The 24,123-nt window shown below is 40.7% G+C and overlaps 1 protein-coding gene across 1 annotated transcript in view; it reads left to right on the top strand.

The window, feature by feature from the left end:
- The window catches only part of Tsga10 (testis specific 10), a 103,594-nt gene that overhangs the window by 7,117 nt on the left and 72,354 nt on the right, over positions 1-24,123 (top strand). Inside the window, exons 2-6 of the mRNA XM_032900959.1 lie at positions 5,393-5,521; positions 14,572-14,787; positions 20,880-20,945; positions 21,962-22,129; positions 22,658-22,816. Of these exons, the coding sequence (XP_032756850.1) occupies positions 5,393-5,521; positions 14,572-14,787; positions 20,880-20,945; positions 21,962-22,129; positions 22,658-22,816 (738 nt within the window). The remainder of the gene's footprint in view (positions 1-5,392; positions 5,522-14,571; positions 14,788-20,879; positions 20,946-21,961; positions 22,130-22,657; positions 22,817-24,123) is intronic.

The following is a 24,123-nucleotide window of genomic DNA, read 5'->3' as shown; positions in this document are numbered from 1 at the left end:
TGGAAGTGGGAAGAAAGTGGAAAGAGAGCTCACAGAGATGCCAGGAGTCAGAATCTGGAAACCAGCATCAGAGTAAAGGTCTAACTTTATTGTTTGTCACATAAGCTTTCTATAGCTTTTTAGCCAACTAGAATATGTTTATGTATTCAAGGGCAAATGGGGTGTGTGTGTGGGGGCAGCCTGGGTTGCTTAGCAGAATCTGACTCGCCTGTCCTTGAGCCTGTAGGGGAGGGTCCAGTCCCCTGGGGGAGATTTCAGTAAAGACAGGAAGCAGTCTCTGCTTTGGGCTTGGGTACTTTGTGTTTCTCACTGGTGTGCTGGGATCCACGTCAGATCACAGACAGTGGATCTGGACTCTTCAAGGAGTCTCGAACTTGTGGCACCTAGCTCTCCATCCCACTTTTTCTTCCACCAGGTTTATCTCCACATCCTCCACAGGCTTGAGCTCTGACACCTCAAGCCCATCCCCAGTGACACACCCACTCATAGCACCACTCCCAATGTGGATGGCCATTTTTATTGAAACCACCACAGATGGATTTAGGATGTACATTTTGGAGCTAGAACCAACATAACTCGTTGATACATTAGGTGAGAGTCAAGAAAAGAAAAGAGTCAGACAACCTCCTTTTAAAATATTTTTATTTTTTATTTTTAACCTTGTGCATATACACACTTGATGGTGGCTCCTCATGGAGATCTGAAAAGAATATGAATCAAAGAGAGCAAAGGGCAGTGAGGGATTTTGGAGGTTTGTTTCAGACATCTTCAAGTTGCTGTGGCAGTGACTGTCCAATGAAAGCAGCACAGCACTAAGTGCTCTGATGCAGGCTTGTCCATAGGTCTGTGGGAATGGAAAGTAGTAGGTTCTAAATATTCTAATATCTAAGTAAATAGATATTAGCGCTCACTGGAATGTGGAGATCATTTGTGTGGTATGGGGTGTGGAAATTGGCAGGCCAGGCACTGAAGTTTCAGATATGCATCTCTCTTTACTACCCATAGTATTGCCTTGAAAGCTAGGGGAGAATGGTAGCAGCTTGGCATGAAGTGTCAAGCAGGTTTTCTTATTTAATTACTAGACTAGCCTAGTATCTGTTTTTGTAGAATCCTCACTTGATTTTCAGTCTACCACGGAGAATAAAGAAAAGTTTAGTTTTGTTTAGCTTACTTCTTTCAGAGGCCTTCCTGTTAGTAAAGAACTCTAGAGGCTGGAGAGATAGCTCCATGAGTGATAGGATAAACACTTGAGTTTAGATCCTAAAACTCATGTGTTCTAGTTAGATTTTTATTCCTGTGATAAAATAGCATGGCCACAGGGACTTGGGGAGGAAAGAGCTAATTTCCACTTACAGTTTGCATTGGTTACTTTTTTGTTGTGATAAAATGCTATAACCGAGGCAACTTATAGAAGAGAGGGTTTATTTGGAGCTTACAGTTCCAGAGGTTTAGAGTTGATGACCACCATGGTGGGGAATATGGCTGCAGACAAGCAGGCATGGTGCTGGAGCATCTGATAGCTCATCTCCTGATCCACAGACAAGAAACAGAGGGCACATGGCAGAGGCTTTTGAAATCTTAAACTCACCCCCAGTGACATGCCTCCTCTAACAAGGTCACACTTCCTAATCTTTTTCAAATATCCACCAACCAGGAACCAAATATTCAAATGACTGAGACTTACAGGGGACATCTCAATCAAGTCATCACACAGCTGTAGTCGTAAAGAGAAGCTAGGGTAGGGAATCAAAGCAGGAGCCTGGAGGCAGGAACTGAGACAGAGACCATGGAGGCATGTTGCTTAATGGCTTGCTCAGCCTGCTTTCTTATACCACCTAAGTCCAAGAGTGGTGTCACTCATATACGCTGGGCTCTCCCACATCAATCATTGATGCAGAAAATGCTCTACAGACTTGCCTACAAACCAGTATGATGGAAGTTTTCTCAGCTGAACTCCCCTCTTATACGACCTTGGCTTGTATCAAGTTGACAGAAACCAACCAGCACACTATGTAAAGCCAGATGGTAGTGAACGGATGGAAGATGGATTCAGGAGAAACCTTGGAAGCCTGTGGGCCAGCTAGCCTGGTAATGCAGTAATAAGACAGTAGACCCTGTGTAAAACAAGGTGGAAAAGCTGGGCTGACACTTGAGATTGTGCCCTGTCTTCCTCCACTTCCTGTAGGGTCCCTCTTCCTCTCCCTCTCCCCCTCTCCCTCTCCCTCTCCCCAGACTGGTAGGGACATAATTTTCAGACATTGCTTGTTTTTTTTAAGGTTCAAGTAAACGTGTAAGGAAGATATATCTAGAAAACATGAATACCTAAATTGTTGCCTAATCAGCATATGTATGGAAGTCTTGTAGATGACACCCTCCTCATAGCATAAAAAACAGAAGAGATCTTGAGAATATGGAGTTCAAACTGAGCCTTAAAATGTTAGCGAAGAAGAGTGTTTCTAGGTATATGTATTAAGAATATAAAGTGGTCAGAGTAGAAGGGAACAAATTGTGAAGAGCTTTGTATGTTTGGCAAAAGTAGATCTTGGCAATTCAAACTGTGGTGGAAAGGCAATAATAGACTTGCAGGGTATCAGGTGTACAGTGAATAAGGACCTCCATTTAAATACCACTCCTTTGTGATTCATTTATTCACCAAAATTTAAAAATTAATTGCCAAAGTGAGAAATTATTTCTTCTGCTTTTCTGAGTCAAATGTTTGTAAATAAGAACATAGTTGTCAACAGAAACCAAGTGAGAAGTGGTAGAATTTTTATATATTTCATAAAGTTCTAAATGGTTCATAACTTCAAGTAGTCTATGAGATGTGTGCTGACATTTCAGGTGGGGTAGTAGATATAATGTATAATCTGATATGCAACTCCCAAAGAGCCCGAGACCCACAGATTGAGAACCATTGGTCTAGGATGTACTTACAAATTCTCTCTCTGTTCGTCTGTCTGTGTCTGTGTCTGTGTCTGTGTCTCCCTCTCCCTCTCCCTCCCCCTCCCCCCTCTCTCTGAGACAAGGTTTCTCTCTGTAACAGCCCTAGATGTTCTGGAACTTGCTTTGTAGATGATTTCACGGATATTCACCTGCCCCTTAAAGACTTGCACCACTACACTCATCAACAATTTCTCACTTTTAATAGAATGATAGCCCTGAGTCAGGAAGATTCTAATACTTTCTAAATGACATCATTTCTCAGATATATTGTGTAAATGCTATGGAGTCGTGGGCTCCCGTGATATCCTGGAAGACTTAGAACACGTGTTATTTTGTAGCTCTGCATCTGTGATAGAGTCCCAGACATGAGATAACTTGGATGGAAGCTATATGTATACTTTCAGTGTTAGTAGATTTTGTACAGTTGTTTTCCATAAACTGTCATTTTATACTACCATCAACGATGATGTATAGTTGTGAAGTTAGGTTCTAATGTATTAGTCTCGGGAGGTGGCTCAGAGGTTGAGTGCTTGTATACAAGTGTGAGGACCAGAGTTTGAGTCCCTAGCACTCATGGAAAAAGAAATAGGCATGCATTTACATTCAAGTAACCCCAGTGTAGGAGAATGAAGATAGGTGGATCCCAGTGGCTCTCTGGCCAGGCAGTCTTGCCAAAATGATGAGTTTCCAGTTCAGTGAAAGACCTAACTCACAAAGCAGTAAGGTTTCGGAATGTGATCAAAATGTTCTGTGGTCTCCACATTTATATACTCATGTGCATATTACACACACACACACACACACACACAATCATATATCCAGCTCAATTGGCCTTTGTCGTGGTGGTGGTTAAAAGGGAGTACTCAGTATTGTTTTAATTCATATCACATCTCTCAAGGGTATTGTTGAATGTTTTTGTAAGTATTCATATGTTTCTTCTGATCTTTCTGCTAGAATATTTCTTTTGCTTTTTATTTATAGAACTTGTGTTTCAAAGATTGTATCCCCTAGTGGATGAGTAGCAAATATTTGTTACTATACAATGTCAGTAGCTAACATGACTAATGACTGCCACAGTTGACAAGCACAGGTCTGGAGTACTCTTATTTGCCACCAACTCTTATTTCTTCAGGAAAGTGACAGAACAGGGCATATATCTTTAAAAAGCACACTCACTAGCATAGTGTTATTTGAAAAACAGATACGGTTTTTTCCTGTTGCCATCCCCCCTTTTAATATTTGGAGTTGTATTTTAGTTACACCTTTTCTGCCTTCCCTTTCCCTCTCCAGAGCCTCCCATATTTCCCTCCCAGTTCTCCTTCAAATCTCTTTTTCCATCATTTGCCATTACATGTAAATATATATTTGTATCTGCATGTGTGTTTCTAACTATAACTTGTCGAGTTCATATACTGTTACTGTGTACTTTCAGAGCTGACAGTTTGGCACTGGACAGCCAGTGGTTGGCTCTTCCATTGAACTCAGGACCTTTAGGAGAACACTCGGTGCTCTTCACTGCTAAGCCATCTCTCCAGCTTCCATCTCTTGCTCCCAGCATTACTCAGTTGCCTATAGTTCTGTGTGGTGCTGAGGCTCCGTGGGCTTTTCCCTGTGGAGTTCATTGGTGTCCTCCTTGCTCAGCTCACATCTGTGGGCCATGTTGGTCAGATTTTATGGGCAGAGCTTCTGATGGTACTAGGTGACAGTGACATTAGGTGACACAGTGTCAAGACAGCAAGCTCCCTAACCCTCACGATCTTTGCTGGTCTTCTGCAGTGTTCCCTGAGCCTTAGGTGTGGGAGTCTCTGTAGATGTAACCTCAGCTCTGCAGTTTGATTGGCTGTGGTTGTCTGTCATGCTCTCCATCTGTTGTACAGAGAGCTTTCCTTGATGAGGGGTGAAGACTATGCTCATCTGTGGGTGTAAGGACAAGTCTGTACAGATTGTTGTTAGGGATTATGCTGGTTTAGTAAATCTGTACAATTATTGGTTTCTCCTCCAATAACCATGATGTCACTGGCACTGATTAGGAGGGATATCATGATATCTCTCCTGTTGAATTACCTCTTTTGTTTTGTTTTTAAAGATTTATTTTATGTGGGTGTGTTTGTTTGTGTTCATATGCATGCATGTGTACAAGAAGCCACAGAAGCTAGAAGAGACATGAAATCTCTTGGAGCTGGAGGCATTTATGAGCTGCGTCCCTCAGTTTGAGTGCTAGGATCTAACTGTCCTCTGCGTAAGCTCCCTTAACTGCCGAACCATCTCACTAGCCCCAGGTTTTACACCATAAACTCTTACGAAAGTACAACTTGGTAAACTCTGCTTTACAGAGGAGAAAGTTAAAAACAGTAGAAAATATGAATGAAATAGATTGTTACTGGCTTTCAAAACTTACTGAAATGAGAAGTTACAGCTCTGTTTTTTTATATCTCATTCTTTTTGCTAGGTTACCACCAAAGAACATCAGTTTGGTCTCGGGGCTCCAGTTTCTGAAGCTGGAAGAAACCAGAATACTTTCCAACTAGAACAAGAAGGGAGAACCCAAGATAGAGTCATCTCTACACTGAAATTACAGGTTAGCCTTGGTTTATGTATTCATAAATACTTTTCCTAACTAATTCAACATGTGGGTTTATTTTAGAGCAAGAAGATGTAGAGTAAATAATTACTAATTCAGAGCTTTTTTAAATATAAAGATTCTAAAATCACTCAGTTTGGGATGGGGGCTTAGTTGTTTGAGACAGGGTTTTTCTGTGTAACAGCCCTGGCAGTCCTGGAATTCTCTTTGTAAATCAGGCTAGCCTTGAACTCACAGAGATCCTCCTGTCTCTGCCTCCTGAGTGCTGAGACTAAAGGCCTGCACCACCACTGCCTGGATTCATTCAACTTTTTAATGAGTTTGATATAATAGATTCAGAGTTAGTGAGTGGAAATTATGTATTATGCAGTATTTTTTTCCTTTCAGGATCTTGTTATGCAACCCAGGTTGGCCTTCAACTCACAGCAATTCTTTTGTGTTAGCCTCACAAATTCTAGAGTTACAGTGATGAGACTGTGCCAGGCACTTCAGCTGCTTTTTTTTTAAAAAAAGATTTATTTATTTTACGTGTCTATGTCCACTGTAGCTGTCTTCAGACACACCAGAAGAGGACATCAGATCCCATTACAGATGGTTGTGAGCCACCATGTGGTTGCTGGGAATTGAACTCAGAACTTCTGGAAGAGCAGTCAGTGCTCTTAACCACTGAGCCATCTCTCCAGCCCCCTATCCTCTGCCTTTTACTGCAGAATCTTACTTGGCCATATACAACCATGTGAAATAGTGGCCATTTCTATTGACACACACTGCAGTTAAATTTCCAGTGGTTAAAGAGTTATGCCGTTTAGCTAGCAAATGTCAGACAGGATTTCTTTGTATTTCCAAGTTAGCAGGGATTTAATTAGAGTGCTCTGTGCTACAGGTTTGAGCCCATCTAGCACAGGATACAACAAAGGCTCTGAAACAGACCTTCCCGGAGTAGGTACAGCCCAGCTGACTGAGAATCTGCTTAGCACTCACAGAGCCCTGGGTTTGATCCACGCACCATACACACTGGGTAGAGTAGAACACGCTGGTAATCCTAGCACTCAGGAGGTAGCGGCAGGAGGATCAGAAGTTGAAGGTAATACTCAGACTTCACAATGAGTTCGAGGCCAGCCAGGGCCTCCAGGAGACTCTCAGTCTGGAGGTGGGAAAGCAGGGACTTTGGGGAACATAAAGTGGATCCATCATCTCCTTTCCTGTTTCCTCCTGTTAAATACAGCGTCTAACGGGAGATATAAAACAGTATAACACTTTTCCCTTTTATTAAACACTACACCGTATTATCATATAGTACCGTCTGAGTGCAGTTTCCCCTCCCTCTACCCCTCCCAGCTGCTTCCCACCTCCTCTCCCATCCAGACCCACTCACCTTTTGTCTGCCACTAGAAAAGAACAGGCCTCTACAAGATAACAACAAACATAAAACATGTAAAATCTAATAACAGAAAATAAAGCACACTGTATTGAAAGTTGGACAAGCCAAGCCAACAGAAAACTAAAAGAGCCCCAAGAGTGGGCACAAGAACCAGACCATTCATTCTTACAGTCTCATAAGAATACTAAACTGAAGCTGTGGTGCAGGGAGCTGCTGCAGGCGCTGTGATTGTGCTTCATCTTCTGTGAGGTTCCCCGAGTTCTGAGGGGAGGGGTTTGATGAAGACATCTTGTTTAGCGCTGTGTGTGCCACGGTCTCTCTCACTGCATAATGCCTGGCTGTGGGTTTCTGTATTGGTCCCTATCTGCTGCAGGAGGAAGCCTCTCTGAAGATGGCTGACTGAACAAGGCACTGATGTATGAGTGGAGCAGAGTATCACTAGAAGCCATTTTAGTGTTACTTTCCACTGCACTAGGTCTCCATACCACCCCTAGTTGTCTCTCCACTCATTCTCTTCCTAAATCCCATATCCCACCCCAGCCTCCCACTCTCATATCCCTCACACTCCATTCACCCTTGATATTTATTCTGATTCCCCTCCCAGGGAGATTGGTGTGTGTGTGTGTGTGTGTGTGTGTGTGTGTGTGTGTGTGTGTGTATATGTGTGTGTGTGTCTGTGTCTATGTCTATGTGTCTGCCTGTTGCCTGTCTGTCTATCTGTGTGTTCCTTCCTCTATACCTATTTTCTTTGAATCTGTGGATTGTAGAGCTTGGCTATCATTTTTTTAAAAAGAATATATATATATATATATATATATATATATATATAATAGCATCTTCAGACACACCAGAAGAGGGCATCAGATCCCATTACAGATGGTTGTGAGCCACCATGTGGTTGCTGGGAATTGAACTCAGGACCTCTAGAAGAATAGTCAGTGCTCTTAACCACTGAGCCACCTCTCCAGCCCTTGGTTATCATTTTTTAATGGCTAATATCCACATATAAGGTAATGCATAAAATGTGGACTCAAAACACTTCCCAGAGAAACACAAAGCGAATGACTAAGATAATAACTGCTTGCCTAAAAAGCAAGCAAGTTAAAAGAAGACTGCAGACCTTTCCTGCCAGCATCTAGACTTTGATCCTTTCAGGTGGCGACAAGGATCCTCAACTGTGCCTCTCCTTGGCCTCATTTCCTTACCTCTACCCCTGAGAAGAGTTGGTGTCACAGGAAACTAAGTAGGCAACCAAGACTTTGATTTCCATCTGGTAGTAAGGAGGTGCATCATCTCTGAGGTCGGTAGAGACCACAGAGGGCACCAGAGCATCTGCCTCTACACTGTAGTAAGAGGCACCCACCCGTCCTTCTTGCTAGGGAGGTGTTGGAGGAGAGTCAGAGCAGTCAGGACTTCATTTCTCAACAAGGCCTCTCCTTTGATTTGAATCTGGATTGTTCCCCATAGGCTCTGTATCGAGTGGGCAGTCTCTAGCTTGTGGCACTATTTTAGAGGGGGAGTCTTTAGGAGGTGGGGCCTGGCTGGTGGAAGTAGCCCACTAGGGACTGCCCATGGTTCCAGTCTGCCCTCTGCTTCCTAGTCCACCAAGATGTGAACCAGCACATTCTGCCTGTGTCAGGAACATTTGAGTAAGGCTGAATTAAAAGGTAATGAACTAATTTATTGGTGGAGGAAATTTCAAATGTTCTTGGTGTGGTAGTGGGAATCAAACCAGGGCCCTGCACATGTTTAACACTCTCTTCATTGAATTAATGCCCCGGATCTCAGAAGAGGAAGCTTCAAGACTGCACAATATTTGGGCTGTAGCATGCCTGTTGCTTACTATGTGCAGTCAGGTTTCAGTGAGGGACAGGATGTAGAGGAGAAAGATGTGCAACACATGCAGTTTAGGAGCATGCATGTGTTCAAAACTGCAGCAGAAGCGTGTGCACACATTGTTAAAGAGCCGTTCACTCGCTTTGTACTGCGGCAAGAGGTGCCTGGAGGGGGCACCTGATGCATGAAAGGCTCCAGGATGCAAAACTGAAAAGCCATTTCAGAGATTTTTCTTTGAGGCAACCTAGGGAAGGATTTTCAGTGCACAGGCACTCCGAGGCTACTCAAACTGCTGTCCCTGGGTCCCAGTTCTTGAGCTGACAACACAACACAAGATCATCTACGTACTAATTTGGCGGCATGCAGAAGGTAAGAATTCTAGTTACCTTGGAGGCTTACACCAATATTTTTGACAAAAGTCTGGAAAGTGAAGCAGCGAGTAGCATGATCAGATTCCCTACAGGGAATCCTTCAGTGACTTTGCATGAAGCTTTGAAGGTGAACCCCAAGTTGTGGTAAAGACTCAGGACGTTGGAGTTTTGAAGGAGCTGAGATATCTGCTGAGGAAAGCTGTATCACCAAGGAGGTTTTGCCCAAAGAGAGCCTTTGTGCATTCAAGGCAGCAGGGCCTAGCCGAGCTGAGATACTGACGTCCATTGGAACTTACAGAGTGATGCACATGCACCAGATTCTAGGCATGGAGGACTCCAGCCTGCCTCTTCTAAAGTACTTATATCGTGAATTGAATGATAGCAGGCTTACTGTCGGGGGCAAGGAGGGTTTTCATGTATTTATCGATGATATACTTGTTTTATTTGCCCACTTAACATAAAATGAGCATTATGTACAGAATACATAATTCATGATGCATAAAGGAGTTCTGTATATTGCTTAGAAGTTAGGGGAAAGGACAGGTAAATAAATAATTTTAATGCATCTTATAAAATACTAAGAAAGAGCTGAGAAGTTAATTCAATATAATGCATATACAAAGACCTGAGTTTAAACCACAAAACCTATTGTGGAAAAGCCAGGCATGGTGGTAATTCTACCTGTAATTCCAGCTCTGGGGAGGTGGGCGCAGGCATATCCCTGGGGTCCTCTGGACACCAAGAGACCTGTCTATAAAAAGCCAAAGTAGACAGTGCTTAACAAGTGACATTTGAGGTTGTCTTTGGCCTGCACACGTATGAGCATATGTGTAGTACACACCACACACTTTCATAGCATGGAGGGGTTGCTGAGGAGACAGCTCAGGAGGTGGAGGGCTTGCTGTGCAAGCATGAGAAATGAAGTTCAGATTTCCAGCATCCATGCTGAGTAGGCTGGTGGCCTTCTGATAGCCCTGGCACTCGGGAGTCAGTTAGCTAGCTAGATGGGGTAAATCTGGGAGCAGTGAGTTAAAGTGAGGGACCTTGCCTCAGTACATAAGGTGGAGAGCAGTTAAAGAGAACACGCTCTCTTCCACATGCATACACATGTGTATACTTACCCTTTCACCCCGCCTGCTCATACATGTGAATGCACACCTGTGTGGCCACACACTACTCCAGAAAAACCTACACAACAGAACTGTGAAGACAGATGAATTGTTGGAATTGTTCAACACTCACATCTTACAGCTTATTAAAAATAGCACACTATTGATCACAGTACCTGAGAGAAGAAAGGTAGGGAAAATGAAGAAATTTGGTATGATGATTTGAATGTGAAATGTCCTCCAGAGGTTGAAAGTTTCTGGGCACCTGGTCCCTGGCTGGGACAGTGTTTGAAAGTTGAGAAACCTTTGAGAGATTGGGTTGGGTTTGGAAAGTGAGTGACTTGGGGGCAGACCTTTCAGGCTAAACCTGCCTGAGTGCTCTGTTTCTTGGGATGACTTTGATGTGAAACTTCTGCCACATCCTTCATAGACCCTCAGGAACCATGGTCCCAGATAATTGTGTCCACTTTAAGTTCTCTCAGGAATTGTGTCACAGTGTCCAGGAAAGACTCCAGTTTGCTTTGTGAAGAGCTGGTGGTAGAATGGCGAGCAGGTAGTTTAGCACGAGGTTTTTGTTCAGGTTCCCAGCAGTTGGGCTGCACATTTGGTATACAGGAAGCAGGAAGAAAATGTTAAACACTCTACCTGTTAGGTCAGGAAAGAGCCAGTTTCTTCCCTGAAGTTCAGGTCCAAGAAGTTTTCCTGACACTGATCCTGAAGATGATTTTATGATATATAGGATGTAGCACTATAATACTTAAGATGTTTCTAGACTAGGGAGATGGGCTGGGGGCTTATGGACAGGAAACTTGGAAAAGGAATAACATTTGAAATGTAAATAAAAATATGTAAAAATGTTTCTAGACCATTGCAGGAAGTGTTATAGTGTGTCTGCAACATAGGTGCACACACTGGTGACAGTGAACCCAGAGTGCACAGATGAGAAAGGCTGGGGTCACAATGGTGACTTGGCATCACATTCTTAGTGACATGGTTACTTCCAGTTTACATTTTCAAAAAATTTCTTTTAAAATTAAAATAAGTCCAACTTTTATAGCTATACACACTATTTTAAAACAACTATATATTCAAATTTCCTATGAGTCCTTTTAGTGGTTCAGAGAACTTTCTTTAATTGGTATATGGAAGTAGGCCAAAAGAGAAGGTATTGGGAGAAATTCAGGCCAGTCACCATAAAAGATTGAACTGGGGAAGTTCTTTGTGTATTTATAGATTCCCCTTCCTATTTTTGTTTCTTGGTTTTGATCATGTAGACTTTAAATCTCACATGTTAGTATGCTTCACAAAGTACCACAGTGATGGGTGGATTACCATAATGACCTTGTGTACTTCCTAACGTGACACATTCAGAATAATGAATGACATTGCAACATATTTAGTTAAGATAATTCATTGCTGGGTATGATGATGCGTACCTTTAATCTCAGCACTCAGGAGACAGAGGTAGATGGATTTCTTGAGTTTGAGGCCAGCCTGATCTACACAGGGAGTTCCAGATGAGCCAAGGCTAAAAGTGAGACCATGTCTCAGAAAAAACAAAAAACTCATTCAGAGCCTGCCCCACATGTGGCCCATATATATACAGCCACCAAAACTAGATAAGATTGATGAAGCTAATAAGTGCATGCTGACAGGAACCTGATATAGATCTCTCCTGAGAGACACAGCTAGAACATGTCAAATAAAGAGGTGAATGCTAGCAGCAAACCACTGAACTGAGAACAGGACCCCCGTTGGAGGAATTAGAGAAAAGATTAAAAGAGCTGAAGGGGCTGCAAGCCTATAAGAACAACTATGCCAACCAACCAGAGCTTCCAGGGACTAAAACACTACCCAAAGACTATACATGGACTGACCCATGGCTCCAACTGCATAGGTAGCAGAGAATAGCCTTGCTGGGCACCAGTGGAAGGGGAAGCCCTTGGTCCTGCCAAGGTTGGACCCCCAGTGCAGAGGAATGTCGGGGGAGGGGGGCAGTAAGGATGGGTGGATGGGGAGGGGAACACCCTTATAGAGGGGGTTATGGGGGCTTATGGTCAGGAAACTGGGAAAGGGAATAACATTTGAAATGTAAATAAAGAAATATCCAAAAAAAAAAAAAAAAAAAAAGCTAATTGCTCTGTTGAATACCAGATAAAGTTGAACAAGTCTTATGGATGCTTATCTTTAGTATATTTATGGATAGTTATAAAATATGAGTGGTTTATCTTATGCTTTAGATATGCGTTACATGTTTTGTTGAAAGAATGAAGAACAAGTTGTGTTACTACATTTTTATTGGCTGCCATTTATGCCTTTCTGGTGAAATACTTTTGGTATTAGATATTACTTCCATTTTCTTATAGTACTTCAAAAATCTTTCTGTGTGCATGAATAAAATATAGGCAAGTATGAAATACTATATTTGTTAATAGAGAAAACATATATTTTTGTTCATATATAATGTTTATGTATATGCACAAATATGTGTTCCTGTTAACTAGTTTCTTGTTCATACATATCGTTTTACAGTTTTCACTGTAAGAATTTTAAAAATCTCATTTAAGATTCTTTTTATTCATCATGGCATCTCTATTTTGCTATTATCTACTAAAATAAATAAGTAGAGTGTTTGAGAATTATAATAGTTTTGTGTTTTTAAGTAAAACCATTTTGATGTTTGTAACTCTGCTACAAAATGAAATAAAGTACACAGATGTCAAAATAAAAAACAAAAAACCCAAACAACAACAACAACAACAACAAACAAAACAAAAACAGAAAAAGGAATAATTCATGAACTATAGGATATTCTTCATAGAGGGACAAATACAGTTTATACTTTAAAGTAAACTTTCAGTTTTGAAAGAAGTTACCTCTGCAGTTACTTGAAATGTTCAAGGCTAAGGCTGACTGACTCAAAACTAAGCCTAGACGTTTAGCAATTTCAGGTGCTACCCAAAGGCTTAGATTGTTCTGCGGAGGGTGGGGAGGTGCGGGGTGCAGGGAGTAGGGTTGCTCGTACGTCTTACTTAAATTGAGTTAACCTTCTGAAGGAGACCGTCACAGGGTCTTGAATATAGTGTGTGCTCTGTAGATAACTTAAATATGAGTGACTCACAAGCTTCCCTATTATTGTGCTGAATGCTTTGTGCCTCAACAAAACAAAAGTTCTCTGAGAGTAGGCATCTAGTCTGTCCTTGGGGTCTTTGGAGTTCCATGTGCTTTCTGGTGTTCATGTTGTTCAGTGAGTCTGCTCTGTGTGTGTGTGTGTGTGTGTGTATGTGTGCATGAATGCATGTGTGTCCATGTCTTTTTACACCTATTGATAGTTTGATACTGGGTTGGAAACTGTTGTCCTCCTTATTAATTAGCAGATACCAGATTGATGTGGCATTTAGTTTAGGCAAATAAGCTATTGTGTTCAAAAGGACTTTTCTAAAGAGTTAACAGTTTTGAACAGCAAGTAGAAATTTGATTCTTGAGAAGTAAATGTCATTAATTATTCAAATTAACTTTAATTTCTTTACTGCAGATAAATTATTTGGCTTTTTTCCCCTTGAGACAAGGTCTCTTTATATAGCCAGGTTAGTTTTAAAGCCATGATGTGATCATCCTGCCTTAGCCTTCTGAGTGTTTGGATTATGGGCATATGCCACCATGCATGGCTATTTGGACATTTTTAAAAATAATTTGCTTAGAAAGCTATAGTAAAGCAATAGTAAGGGTTACTTATAGGAGTGGAATCCAGGAGGGGCTGGGAGAGCATGAGTGTAATGTATCACATGCTATGTGAAATTCTGAAAAGAGAAATTGCAAGTATTTTTTAAAGCTATTTAAAGCACTAATTTTGTTATGCTTTGTTTTGTTTTTCAAGACAGGGTTTCTCTGTGTTGCCCTGGCTATCCTAGAATCCACTCTGTAGACCAGGATGACCTTAAACTCAGAGAGTACCTGCCTCTGCCTCTCAGGTGCTGGAATTAAAGACATGCACCGTCACTGATAGTATTTCTATTAAAATATAACCCCTGAAATTTGATACAAAAGATGCAGTTATTAAGAAAAATCATTTGGTGGCTGGGATTGTGGCTTAGGCTGCTTCCCAGCCATGCATGGCGACCTAGATTTGACCCTTACCACACTGATTAGTTATTTAATTCATATTCTCACTTAGTGGTTTTTTCCAGATAGATAATATTCACATGGTACAAAATGATAAAAGACACCAAGACTGTACCATTAGGTGTTCTTGTCAGTTAAGCAATGTCTGATTCTAACACCCAATTGTTTTTCTCAGAAGGAAGCTAAGGGACTCTCTTAACGTGATTGCTATCTTTCTGATTATAACAGATTGAAGATCTCAAACAGACAAATCATGACCTGGAAGAATGTGTTAGGAAACTCTTGGATAGTAAAGAGGTGGTAAGCACTCAAGTAGATGATCTAACCAACCACAATGAGCATCTTTGTAAAGAGTTGCTTAAACTTGACCAACTAGCAGAGCAATTGCAAAAAGAAAAGAATTTTGTGGTGGACACTGCCGACAAGGAACTTGAAGAAGCAAAGGTAACTAAATTTACCACCGATAATGTCTTGATTGTACTTTAAACATGAGATTGTGAAAGAAAATTGGAAAAGTGAAAATTTCATATAATTTAGAAGCTTTGTAGTTTGGCCTATATTGTTTATCATAAGGATTAAGTTATATTTTTCTCATACTTTATTTTTTATAATTTTCTTGCTCCTATTTCCCCCTAAGTTTTATGATGCTATTCTGAAAATTTCAAAGCAAGAAGAATAGTCTGTATACACAGTACTGCTCTGCGTTCCCGTTTCTTCTCCTTGTATCTCTGCAGACGGATGCATTCCCCCCGCCTTCATTAGACCGGGCTCGCTCTTTAGCCTAGGCCTGCCTGCAACTCTGGATCTTCTTGCCTCCCTCAGCTTTCTGAGGACAGGGATTCCAGGTGCCATGCCTGGCTCTATCTAATTTGTACACACAATGGTCTATCATTTGACTTTTAACCAAAAGAGAAGTGTTTTATGTTGTTAATATGTTCATCTTGGTTGACTTAAGAGTTAGTTTTTGTTTAGGAAGATCTTTATTATGTCAAGAACTATAAATTTAACTTCTAAAATTTACCTTTATATTTTGTAACATATAAAGCTCAGTCCTTTCATTTGAGGACACTAATCTGTAAGTCCTTGGCTGGAGAAGACCCTAGAAGTCCCAGTGAGAATTGGGACTTATCTCCAGCCTGTAATGATGTACATCACATGGTCACCACACAAGTATTGAAAAGGCTCTAAAAGCACTTTGTACGTTTTCAATACTTCCCAATAAACTGGTCAGTTTATTTTGACCTTTCAAGCATAGCTTAGTGGTTAACAGAGTACAATCTTCATCTTGACTGGGAACATTGTCAAGTTGAGTTTTACTGTCCTTCATTCTTCACATTAAAAATTAACTGACTCCTTCCCAGACTGAAGAGGAAACATGACTGGCTGACTTCCAGCCCTGAGTGTGCTCTTTACAGAAAGCATCTACTTTAAAGGCTGTTTAGGGTCTGCTGAGCAGATGGGAGCAGGGAGGAGGTAGGTGTCAGGGTAAATTCTTGGGGTTAAAAGGAGGAACTCCAGGAATGGAAACCCTCTGAATTATAAAGCATAGGCTTTAAGTAAAAATGAAATATTAAATTCATAGGTTGAAATTTTGCCTGGTTCAGAAAAAAATGTCTCTAGAAAAATGGTATTCATGTATGGTGTAGAATTTCTGCTACCTTGGAGAACTGAAAGCTATTTGAGCTTTTGAGAAAGAGGTTCCCAGCATCTTTGGGGTAGTGTTGCTGGAGAGAGAATGTGGGCAAGCACAGTAAATCAAAGAGGAGTGGCTTTAGGATTGGCACCTTGAAGTGGGAGAGCAACAACCTTAGGACATTGTAGGGCGGAACAGAGTGGAGAAAGGTGCAGGACCAGTTTAGGTTGTGGACACCAGCACTGTTCTCCTCTTCTTTGTGTTGTAGGCTTATGGTTATCACTACACACACTTGTCTGAGTTTGGGGAGAGAATTTGAAGTCATTTCTGATTTGATTGCTGAATGCTTGTGTTCTTACCGTTTCCTATCGTAGTCAGATATGTACAAGTAGACTCTAAGGCTAATGACAGGATCACTTCTATTCACTGAGAAGGATTTATTTTGGTAGGTTTTATTTCTAAGTATTCATGCAGTAACCTCTTGCATTAAACTGCCTTTGTTTACTAGTGTGCTTTATTGCTATGTAACACGCTGCCCCAGAAGCTAAGTGAGTTTTCAAGTGAGGTGGTGCTTGTGCTTCAGTTTCCCAGGAAATTGTAAGAAAGGTGATGGTCAGATTGGCAGTCATGCACTAACTACTACTAGAGAACTTGCTTCTCAGATAGCTTCCCGCAGTCGTGAGGGGCCTCAGCAGGAGTCTTCTGTACAGTGACGTTGACCCCATTTCCTGAGCCAGTGACCCACCAGTGCCGAGAAGCTGGGCTCTGCACTGCACATTTCTGCAGTCTGCTTTTTCATGTGACCCACTAGGACCGGGCATGGCGGCTCACGCCGTAATCTCAGCACTGGAGAGGCTAAGGCAAGATGATTGTGAGTTCGCAGTTCACAGGGCTGCATAGAAAGACCAATCCAGGGAAAAACAAAGTGGCATTGTCTAGAAGCTGCTCTAAAGGGGAGGCCTTTCTTACGCAGCGGCATTAGACCTTGAGCATGCATCAAAACTGCAGCCCTTTGCCTTTGTCTGTCCTCACAGCTTCAGTTAGCATCCATGACAACACAGCAGCTTCCCAGGCAGTTGAACATGATTTTCTGTAGTACGAAGAGTAGAATTGCAAATTTAGCATTGTTAGTTTCTTATACCATATATGTCACTGTGTGTGTGTGCGCACACACACACACACACACACACACACACACACACACACACACCTGTTTGAAACACAACTTAACAGTGATAGTGTTAAGGAAAAGTAACCTAAACCACAAGTCACTGAAAGGTGACTAGCTATCATGCTCAGTGATATTTGCAATTAAACTGAACACAACTAAATTATGACTTTAATTAAAAGACATTTCTAAGATGGCACCAATGAGTTTAAAATTTAATACATTCTACATGAGATATTATAGTTATTACTGTAAGGCTCCTTTTTATTTTCGTTACTTATGTTTGACTCTGAGTTCTTTGCCTGCATGTGTCTATGCACCTCATATGTACCACCTAGTGCCTGCTGAGGTCACCAAGGATCTCTCTCCTGGAATTGGAATGATGCATGGTTGTGAACCACTGTGTAGATACTGAGAACCAAAAATAGATCCTTTGCAAGAGCAGCAAATGCTTATAACCTCTGACGCATCTCTCCAGCCCCAGCATGCGTACTTTAAAATGTTTTAATTTCCTTGAAAATATCATGTATGTGTACTACATTCCACTTCCTCCTCCCCTCCTGCTCCTTCTATATGCCTTTTCATCCCACTCCCTTTCAAGTTCATGTCTTCTTTGTTTTAATTATTATCATTACACATATAAATACTCAAATATAACCTACTGAGTCCATTTAGTGTTGCTTGTATGTACATATTTTTAGGGATGACCAGTCGGTATTGGTAACCAGTTAGAAGGCTTATCTCTGGGGAAAACTGATTCTCCCTAATTGACATGGGACCATTATTGAACCAGATCTCTGATACTCTTTTATTATTGTTACTTTTGCATGGCATTCAATCAGCCAAAAATAATTGAGCCTACCATATAGAAAATACTGTGTAAAACTTAATATTTATATTTGTAAAATCCATATCCTGCTTTTTAAAAATATATTTTACAATTATTTTATTTTATTTTATTTTATTTTACGTATATGATTGTTTTGCCTGAATGTGTGTCTGTGTGTCACGTGTGTTCCTTATGCACATGGAGGCTAGAGGAGGGCATCAGGTCCCCTGGAACTGGAGTTACAGATGTTATGGTTCTGAGCCGTTATGTGGGTGCAGGAGCACAGCTCCTTTAACTGCTGAGCTTTCTTTGCAGCCCCTAGCTTTATTCTTTGTGTAGCTCTTTCCCACACTGTTTCCCTCCTCCACTTTGCCTCAGCAGCACTGGCCTCCTTACTGTTCACTGAACTCACTAGGGATTCCTGTGCCCTTGGACATCTGCTGTAACAGTACCCTTTCCCTGGAATGTTCACCCAGATGTTCCTGTGCCCTCTTATTTAAACCTTGCTCAAGGATGCCGGTCTGTGGAGACTCCTTGATAACTCTGTTTCAAATTCCAGTCTTGTTTTCCATAATCATAATACCCTTAGCTCTGCTTTCCTTGGTCAGTATGATTTATAACTTGATGTTAACTTATTTTAACTTAAAAAATCTTAGCTACTGTTCTATTGCTCTGAAGAGACAGAATGACTAAGGCAACTTTTATAAAAGAAAGCTTCTAGCTGGGTGCTGGCTTACAGTTTCAGAGGGTCAGTCCATTATCATCACAGTGGCGAGCATGGCAGCAGGCATGGTGCTAGAAAAGCAGTCAAGAGCTACACCCTGGGCTGCAGGGGCAGGAGAGGGAACCATAGGAAGAGGGGAGACTGACTAGTATGGTTTGAAACCTCAAAGCCCACTCCTAGTGACACACTTGCTCCAACAAAGCCACGCCATGTAACATTTTCAAACAGCTCTATATGCTAGGGACTAAGTGTGCAAATGGCCTATGGGGGCCATTCTTATTCAAGCTAGCACATTTATCTCTCCCAGCTGGAATATTAGGTGTCCTTAAAGTCAAAAGCTTTCAAATATTCTATGTGCTTTAAAAAAAATCTCTTGGGTGCTAGAAAGATGGTTCAGTGGTTAAGAGTGCCAGTTTCTCTTCTAGAGGTCCTGAGTTCAATTCCTGGTGCCCATGTGGTGGCTTACCGTGTTTATAACTATAGTTCTATAAGAGTCGATGCTCTCTTCTTGTGTGCAGATGCACATGAAGGCAAAATTACCCATATGCATAAAATAAATCTTAAAAATATCACAAGTGCCTTAGAATCTGAGTGGTTATTCTGTATTTTTGAGTGACATAGGCAGTACTTGATATATATTTTGACTATCATCTTTCTCTCTTTGCCTAGATTCTTTATCATGTTTCCCAGCATGAATCAGATCACACCGTTAGACACACACAGTAAGCAACCACTAACCAGTTGTTAGGAAGGCAAAAAACACAGGATTAACACTTGTTCTTTAGGCCATTTATAATTATTTTCAGGGTAGGCTTAGCACTTTTGTTATAAAGGTTCTATATGTTTGTTGTAAAATGAATCTGTATATAGGAAGGAGGATTTGTTAGAATGGCTCTCAGGCTGTGGTCCAGCTAGTCCAACGATGGCTGTCTACCAACGGACAGTCCAAGAATCCAATAGCTGCTTCATCCTTGATGCTGGATGCCTCAGCTGGTCCTCAGTATATGACAGAATCCCAAAGAAGTAGGAATGAAGAAACAAGGAATGCCCTGTTCTCCATTGAGAATAATAACAAGTAGAGAGCAAGCACTCCTTCCATGTCCTTAGATAGGCTGCCACCAGAAGGTGTGGCCAGATTAAAGGTGCATCTTTCCATCTCAAATATCCAGAAGTAGTTCGGTTTTTCCCACTTCAAATGATTTAATTAAGAAAAGTCCTTCAGAGGTGTGCCTGCCTGCTTTCCCTTTAGCTAATTCCAGATGTTGTTGACAACCAAGAATAACCATCACGGTAGCATAAAATAAAACCCTGAAAATTAGTGATTCAGAGTTGTACAAAGCGTATACAAACTATAAGTTATGTTCCAAACATTAATGTCCCTTAATATTTTATAAACTTCAGTTGGACTTCTAGAAGGATCTTAGAAGGATAATAAAGAAAAATGGAATGGGGTTATATTGAATTTTACTGATAGAACTTTTAATTAGTGTTTGTGAGGCCCAGAGCTTGGATCCTAGCAAAGGTAATTAATTGTTCCAGGAAATTCTAATTTAAATTGTAACATGTTTATCTTAGTTCAGGATAATGAGACAATAATGTGATGTTAATTAATTATAAAAGTGTTTGCTGAACTTCTTTGCTGTCTTTAAGCAGAGAACTTTAGTATCTGTAATAAAAAAGTCATTTGTTTTGAAACATTTGGTATAGATGTGTGACATATATAGCTATAGATGATAGTTATATTGTAAATGGAGTATATGTTCAATCATCAAATTGATGTAAAAAGTGTCTCATGGGTTGAGTGAAGTAATGCATTAAAATAGTTCATCAGAGAAAGAAGACTGAATAGGAGTTTGAAAATACTTCACTCCAGTCTTATATTGCTTTCCTGTTACAATCCTCAGAATTATAATTAATCTCAACATTTCAATCCAGTTAATGATATAATTTTGTACAATATAATAAATTAATATTTTATGAAGAACATTGAATAAAGGAACTGCTTTTTAAAGTCTGGGTTCCTTTACTGCTGAAGGTGGGCAAGCATAGGGGACAGGTTACCTTCTGCTTAAGGTATTCAGTGTGAACACTTTTATTTTTAAATGTCTTCCTCTTTATATTCTTCCCAATTAAACCAATTTAAGCATCTTCAGTATAAATGACAGAATTTCTAATTTTTCAGATTGAACTCATTTGCCAGCAAAATAACATAACAGTATTAGAAGATACAATTAAAAAGCTTAAGTCAGTAAGTATGCTTTTTCCTAAGTATGTGGTAAGCAGTCATTTTTATTTAGTTAGTAAGTCACTAAAAGAGTTAAATACACCCTTTGACTTGTACCTTTGTGAACAGTAAAACAGTGTTTTCTAATTAACTTCCACTAAGAGGCTTCTGGGCATCCTCATCTTAGAGGATGCCTTCTTGCCTCTCTGGTATCACTGCTTCCTTCTAGCTGGTGGCAATAACCTCTGGTGGGTTTTAGCAAAGAGCTTTTAACTGTTACTAAGAATTTTAAATTTTGATATATAAGGTACGTTCTCCTGTATTTTAAATTTTATGTCTTTCATAATTATTTTTAAGTTATAAATTATTACTTAGTACCAATTGATGTTTTATTTATCTTAGAGCATGAAATGAAAAGTCTTCTGTTTAATTATTTTAATCTGTTATTTAAAATACTTAAAACACCATCTGAAACACGTCAACTTTTTCTCAGTGTTCATAAAACAAATTTAAAAATATCTTAAAAGTTTTTCTAAATGTCCATGTGAATGGACGTTCATGGCATGACTCCTGAATGTCTGGACGACTGTTCAGGATTTATTACACATCAGTTCCTTGAACACAGACACTGAAGAGTGATACAGTAGTGAAGATTTCCAGGGTCAGTCATTCTGTTTCTAAGATGTGCTTCAGGTCTGCCTGTTTCTGAAATCCCTAATTATGTATGTATGTTTGTTTGATTGTATGTATATAATTACATATTGAATATAAATAAAATATATAATAAACATATAATATATACTAGCATATATTCTTCTCCAAATGATTAACTAAATATAGTGTTTTATTCAAATAAAACTCACCAAAATGGCAAAAATTGCTTTAAAAATGGTGTGATGTTTTAAAATAGTAAGTTTTTACATGTTCTATTTTTTAAAATATTAACTTTAATATTTTGAAGACTTTTTTGTGTTTCTATTTTTAAAAGGATGCTATAATTTAGCTTAAAATAATTGCTTAACTTTTCCCTCCTTGGCAAGATAATTTTAGAGACTGAAAAAGTACAAAATACATCTCCTTCTAGACTTGATTCCTTTGTCAAGACTTTAGAAGCAGACAGAGATTATTATAAGACTGAAGCTCAGAATTTGAGAAAAATGATGAGAAATAGATCTAAGAGTCCAAGACGCCCATCACCAACTTCTCGGGTAGGTTTGGAGGACATTTTTTAATCTTTTAGTTTGTTTCTCAAGTTCTGACTTTTATTCTTTGATTTATCTAATTTGGGACTAACTAATGTGATTTTGTATAAATTACAGTATCAGAGAGATTGGGAGTCAGGTCTGTTTGATGGCACAGTGAACAACAAAGGTCTTAATTCTCAGTAAAAGAGTGGTTGGGGTAATTAGCCCAGCATGGTGCACTTCGGATGAGGTTGTAAAAGGCGATTTTGCTGTTCTCCATTCCTTTTAACTGTGGTTATGGTCACTTAAGGAGAGACTGCACTGCCAGCAGCCACACTGTCTCCTCGGAACTGTGTGAGAGAACGGCAGGCCAGGAGTACTGTTGACCACACGGTGTATCCTCTCAGCGCCTGGTGGGCAGAGGCGGGGTCAGGAATTCAAGGTTAGCCCAGGCTTCACAGTGAGCTCAGGGTCAGCTTGAACTGTCTGAGACTCTGCCTCAGCAGCAGAAAGTAGAGCAAGAACTTGAGCTGTCTTAAATGATAATTCCAGGCCGCCAACTGTGATGTAGACCTTCTGAAGTCAACTGCAAGAGACCGTGAAGAGCTCAAGTGTATGCTGGAGAAATATGAACGCCATTTGGCAGAGATCCAGGGTAACGTCAAGGTTCTCACATCTGAGAGAGACAAGACCTTCCTCCTTTATGAGCAGGTAAACACATAATACACAGACTGTGCAAGTAACAGCACTCACTTCTAGAGGTTTGCAATTACTGTGTGGCTTTATGACCTCAAGTAAACATGCCAGTCAAGTTAATCTAACACTTGGAATTATATTTCTTCCTAAGATATTCTCTTTTCCTTTTCTTTTATTGTGGTGCTGGGAATCAAACCCCAGGACCTTGGGCACTCTAGGCAAGTACTCTACCGCTGGGCTACATCCACAGCCCTGTTCTCAAGGCACTCTTTTTTTCAGTGTAATAATTTTTCATTAATTAACTAATTAATTAATTTATTTATTCACTTTACATCCTGATAGCAGCCCTTCTGTCTACCGAGACCCACCCTCTCTTCTTTCCTCTCCCATTCCCCCTTCCCTTGCCCTTCTCCTCAGAGAAGGGGAGCACCCTGCCCTGGGTACCAACCCACCCTAGCTCAATTAGTCTCATCAAGACTAAGTACATCCTCTCACACTGAGACCAGACTAGGTAGCCTAGCTATTGGGGAAAGGGATCCAAAGACAAGCAACAGAGTCAGACAGGGACAGCCACCACTCCAAATTGTTTGGGGAACTCCCATGAAGACCAAGCTGCACATTTGCTACATATTTGTAGGTGGCCTAGGTCCAGTCTACACGTGCTCTTTCATTGGTGGTTCAGACTCTGTGAGCCCTCATGGGCCCAGTTAGTTGACTCTGTAGGTCTTCTTGTGGTGTCCTTGACCCCTCCAGCTCCTTCAATCCTTCTCCTGACTCTTCTGCAAGACTCCCTGAGCTCTGCCTAATGTTTGGCCATGGTTTCTTATTGTTTTCCATCTGCTGCTGGATGAAACCTCTCAGATGACAGTTATGCTAGGGTCCTGACTGCAAGTATAGCAGAGTATCATTAATCATGTCAGGAGTTGGCTGTCTCGCATGGGGTGGGTTTCAAATTGGGCCAGTCATTGGTTGGTCATTCCTTCAGTCTCTGCTCCATGTTCATTCCTGCACATCTATGTTATAGGCATGGCCAATATAGATATTGAAAAGTTGTGTATCTTTTTTTTGAAATCAAGAGACCATCTATCTTAGGGTTTTACTGCTGTGAACAGACACCATGACTAAGGCAACTCTTACATAGACAACATTTAATTGGGGCTGGCTTACAGGTTTAGAGGTTCATCTCATTGTCATCAAGGCAGGAGCATGGCAGCATCCAGGCAGGCATGGTGCAGGAGGAGCTGAGAGTTCTACATCTTTGTCTGAAGGCTGCTAGCAAAGACTGGCTTCCAGGCAGCTAGAAGTTTATTAAAGTCTACGTC

This window comes from Rattus rattus, chromosome 4 (genome assembly GCF_011064425.1).
Source record: "Rattus rattus isolate New Zealand chromosome 4, Rrattus_CSIRO_v1, whole genome shotgun sequence".
In the NCBI taxonomy this organism is placed as follows: Eukaryota; Metazoa; Chordata; class Mammalia; order Rodentia; family Muridae; genus Rattus; species Rattus rattus.
The sequence above is the reverse complement of the archived record's forward strand: the minus strand, read 5'-3'. Positions and strand labels throughout refer to the sequence as shown.